The following is a 5,206-nucleotide window of genomic DNA, read 5'->3' as shown; positions in this document are numbered from 1 at the left end:
CTAAGGCTTCCTCTTGCTGATTAGTTTGAACATAAAGAATATACCGAGACACTGGGGTGGTGGGGGCTTGCCTGGGGTGGGAATGGCTGAGGGGGTTGGGGTGGTCAATTGGGGAAAAGGACATATGTAAAACTTTAGACAATAAATAAAAATGTATACACACACACACACACACACACACACACACACCGAATGGAAAAGTATTTGGGGGGCAGGGGAAAGAAACTGATCTAATTGTAAATTTTATTCCTGTTTCTTCCCTCAATAGCACACTGCTCCCAGTGCGCTAGCTTGGCACTGCCACATATACTTGGAATGCATCTTTGTGCCTGTAGAGAAGTTAGATGTGGAGGAAATTCTTACTAGTTCTCTTCAATTATGTCCTAGAACTAAAAGCAGTCATTTACCACAAACTATACCAGACATTCTGTGGACTGAGCACTTTCATTTAATTTACTACACCCCTATGAGGCAGGTACTATTATCCCCATTTTGCAGATAAAAAACAGGCTTGGAGAGACTGAGTCACTTTCCACTGCACAGTTGGGAATTCAGGTTTTTGAAACCAGGCTCTACCTATATTCTTACTCGCTATAGTGTGGAGGTGCTACTGGAGATGGAAGCTCTAAGAGGACAGGAGTCTCTAGATAAATTTGCTCCTTGTTGCAAAAAAGTTTTTACCCCATAGAATGGTGGTTCTCATCCTTTTCTGAATCATAGGTCCCTTTGAGAATTAGATGAAAGCTCGGGGGCCTATCTTGAGAAAATTATTTATAGTTTATATCATACAATTTCAAGGAGTACATAGAGATCTCCCCTCCACCCCCCACCAGCTAAAAAATTATATTACCTAAGTAGTATATACCCTCACCACTGAAGAGTATGCTAAGAGCTACTCATTTGGGCTGCACCTAACCGTTGCCAACAGAGGGTTCTATTTCAATTAATGGCACACCTTCATGATAAAATGTGCTTCAGACTCACTGTATGTGTTTACAGAAAGATCCCCAAGTTAGATCATTAGGCAAAAAAAGTCTGAAGTGCAGAACTGCACTTTTCTTAAGGGCTACATATTGCATATATATAGATTATCTCTGGGAGGACTTATGAAACTTAACTCTGGAAAAGGAAACTTCACACACACACACACACACACACACACACACGTAGAGGTTGAAAAAACTTTTTTGCCACAAGTTAAAAAAAAAAAAATGAATCCTAGCTACATCAAAACCCAAAACCACATAAACAAAAGTGCCTCTATTCCCATCTTCTCTGTCTCAAGCCACCTGAGCTGCTTCTAACAGTTGAGGACAAACAGACCACTGATCTCTTGCAATTGTTTTTATTAATTAGAATTATAGGCTAAAGTGCATAGTAAAGACAAAAAAGGAAATGCATACATAGGAAAGAGATGTAGAAAGACCTGAGATGCCTAAGTGTCAGTTCTAAGAAACACTAGACTGAGGGACTATGTATGCACAGGGCAAGCCTGGGGGGCTGGTTTCTGACATGGGTCTGGGGCCTGCAGAAGCTGCTGGCATGCTAACCCTGCTCAGGCAAAAGCTGCAATAGAAGATGTTGGGATGAAGGGCCACACTTTGGATAGGTGCTGGTACCAAATGCGAACTTAGTTACACTGTGGACCCTGGGGAACCAGCACTGCTACTGAACCTTTCCTGGTTCAGGCAAAGAAACCTCCACCATCCCAAAGTGCAAGTCATAGGAAAGGGATCACTCCTTAGTTAGCCTGGGCTGCTTGAATAAGCCTCCAGCTGTGGGTAGTCACACTTTTCCAACTCAGTGAATATGTAACTGGGTCAGCATTAGCCAGTAAAGTCTTTGTCTTATCGCATGCCTCCAACTCCTGCAGTGAGGGGGCCTGAGAAGGGCAGGAGGGATTCTTGTGCTCCTTGAAAGAATAAGCAGTTCATAAAGAACTCCTCTGGGCCTCTGTTTATTAGAATGAAAGTTAGTCTGCAAGTTAAGGCCTGGCACTTAGAATGAGTCTGCTTCACTGAGCGTACACTCTGTGCCCCCGGAACACTGCAGGAAAAACATCTGACCAAGTCGGGAGCCAGAGAGGCCACTACGTAGCCCTAGTGGAAGCCCCAGATATGCTCCAGGGAGTCCACTAACTTGCAGGAGAGAAAAAGACAAGTGTTAAATTTGCTCTCAGTTCTGGAGGTAAAGTGCTTGCTCTAGCGCAGGGATTAATGTAGATAAAAATGGGGGCAAGCCCTAAAAGTGGATCCTTAAGTAGGTGCTAAAAGAAAAGGAAAATAAAATACAAACTTCAGTTTCTTCATAGCTGATCCTAGCCTCAGAGTGGCCAGGGCAAAAGGCCATCTCCCTACATCATCCTCTGGATCTCCTCAAAGTTCATCAGGTTGTTGGCCGTGTCAGACCAAGCAGCATGCTCGGCTCCATCCATCTCAGAAGCAAGCTGGTTACTCCTTTCCAGAGTATGATTTATGCCCCCAATCACTTCCTTACATTCAGGACACATGCCCCTCTGCATGGCTCCCCCACAATCGCCAATCGCATAGATGTGGCCATTGGGACACTTGAACCAGTGGCCACGAGGTAAACCGATGGCTTTGATGATCTGTACACGCTCTTTCTCTGAGATGCCTAGGCCAGAGCAGGGAAGGGTGGCTTTGAGAGCTTCCATTTTTTTCTGCACAAGCTGTTCATCATCCTGGGTGAACTTACATGTTCCCTCAAGGATCTTGCGGACACTCCAGATCTCTTCTGCTACAGTACTGCTCACTCTCCCCTCTGCCATCTTGCAGCGGGTCAGGAGGTTCACCAGGTATGTGAGCCTCTGGATTTCACTTTGGAGGTCATCCAATTCCTGGCTTGTGAAGCTCAAACGCTTCTTGGCTAGCCACTCATGGACCTGGTCTAGACGAGTCCTCACTTTTCTTTGTTCTGAGGAATGCACCTTTTTCAGGGAATCCAACAGTCCAGCCAAGTGGTCATAGAAGCTGATGTAATTCTCAACAAGGCCCAAGTCCTTCACTGACAGATTTTTCTGGGCTAGCTTCTCCATCAACATCAGGAAGTCTTCGGGAAGCAGCTGCTGAAGGAGGCTCTTCCTCTCTAGCAGGGCCTGAAGTCGTTCCCGGCTGGTTGCAATTTCCCCTGCTGAGCCCTGGATCTTTTCTTTGACTATTTCAATCTCTTCCAGCCGCTGTTTGATGCTGGTTCCATACCTCAGGTTTTTGCGAATGGGTACCTGGCACATAGGGCAGACCTTCAATCTGATGGCAACTTCATCATCCTTATGCTCATCCATGTAGCGATCCAGGGCTTGAACCTCAAATATGTGGCTGCAGTCTTCCAGTTGCACAAAGCGGGCATCAGGCTCATCCTCAGAGCCAAAGAAAATTTGGGTGACTTCCTCCTGGTGGCAGACACGGCACTTCGTAGGACACGGCTCTCCACACAAACCAATGCAGGGGTGGCCACAAGCCAGCAGCTTAGTGCAAGGCACGTAGCATGGGGGTCGGTTGCAGGGCTCAGAGCAGAGTTTGGTGCACTTGTAATGCTGGCAGCGCCAAACACAGGGTTCCACGCAGGGGCTACACAGTTCCCCACATTTCTTCTTGCACTGGCTGTGGACACAGCGGTTCTGACAGGTCCGCTGGCAGGGTGGGCACTCGCCAATGCATGGCTCCTGGCACTTGTGTGAACAGATGAGCAGTCGCTTGCAGGCCTTCTGACAGCGCTCATGAAAGCGGCCTTCAAAGCAGTTGTGGCAAGAGCCAGGGCAAGGATGCCCACAATCCAAGATGGTGCCACACTTGGTGGTGCACTTGACTGGTAGGCCATACTTGAGGTCTTCTACATTACCACACTTCACCTGTTGATTGTGCCCACACTTGAGTTTCACGGTGACCATTTCTGAACACAACTGCACACAAAGTTCACCACATGGGTGGCTGCATCTGTGCCCACATTTCAGAACTTTGGGGCAAGGCTCTTGGCAGCAGAATTCTGACTCAGGCATGGAACAAGGGACCATTTGTTCATGGCCACACCGAAGAATGATTTTGGGCACCTTCACCTGACAAGGCTGACATTCTTGGAAGCAAACAAGGGGGCATCGATGCCCGTCTTGGCAGATAACCTTCTGGCATGGCTTCATACACTGGAACTCCTTGTGCAAGGAGTCATAGGGGTGGCAGGCACGGGTGCAGACATGTCCACAGCCCAGTCGGAACTCACAGGGGAGACTACAACCTCCTTCTGGAACTTTTTGGAAGTCAGAAGCTTTGGATACTAAAGTGTGGGTATTGGGGTGGTTCTGGCAGCACAGCTGGAGTGCTTGGCCTATTTCATTGTTCTCTCGAAGGGTATGGATGATCTTGCTCCACAAAGGTACTTTGGCCATCATCTGCATGTTTCCAATACAGTACATCCCCTTCTTGGCGCGGGACAAGGCCACACAGATGCGGTTGGGTATCTGGAGAAAACCTACCTTGCCCTCCTGGTTGCTCCGCACTAGTGAGAGGATGATGATGTCATTCTCTTCCCCTTGGTATTTGTCCACCACGTGGACCTTGACACCAGCAAATGTCTTAGCTGGCATGAGTTTGCGCAGACAGAACAGCTGCCCAGTGTAGGTGGTGAGGATGGTAATCTGGGAGGGCAGGTATTCCTGGCACAGGAAGTACTTGCACAGCTCCACCACAAAGTGAGCCTCGTGCTGGTTTTGGTGGCTTTTGCCTTCTTGGATTTCCTGTTCAGGGAAGTTGTGTTCTATAAAGAAAAGGTTAGAAGCGACCCCCTGGAAAGGAGAAAAAGTGACACGTTAGAAAGTTCTCACATAGCAGTTTTCTCTTTCTATTTTCACATTCGTTGGCTATTGACCCTGTTCGCCTTTTGTATACTCGGTACCACTATCTTTTTTTTAAAAAAATGTATTTTATTGATTTTTTACAGAGAGTAAGGAAGAGGGATAGAGAGTTAGAAACATCGATGAGCGAGAAACATCGACCAGCTGCCTCCTGCATACCCCCCACTGGGGATGTGCCCGCAGCCAAGGTACATGCCTTGACCGGAATCGAACCTGGGACCCTTCAGTCCCCAGGCCGACGCTCCATCCACTGAGACAAACCGGTTAGGGCGGTACCACAATCTTTAATCCTGTAGTCACCATGTGCTCTGTTTTGGGGGCATTGACAAATAGTGAAATGGA

At 47.5% G+C, this 5,206-nt stretch overlaps 1 protein-coding gene across 1 annotated transcript in view; it reads right to left on the bottom strand.

The window, feature by feature from the left end:
- Positions 1-1,329: 1,329 nt before the first annotated feature.
- The window catches only part of ZNFX1 (zinc finger NFX1-type containing 1), a 29,090-nt gene continuing 25,213 nt past the window's right edge, over positions 1,330-5,206 (bottom strand). The window contains exon 14 of the mRNA XM_081096780.1: positions 1,330-4,795. Within this exon, the coding sequence (XP_080952906.1) occupies positions 2,354-4,795 (2,442 nt within the window). The 3' untranslated portion in view covers positions 1,330-2,353. The remainder of the gene's footprint in view (positions 4,796-5,206) is intronic.

The sequence above is a fragment of the Myotis nattereri genome (assembly GCF_964212035.1).
Source record: "Myotis nattereri genome assembly, chromosome: 8".
In the NCBI taxonomy this organism is placed as follows: Eukaryota; Metazoa; Chordata; class Mammalia; order Chiroptera; family Vespertilionidae; genus Myotis; species Myotis nattereri.
This window is presented reverse-complemented; position numbering and strand designations above follow the sequence as displayed.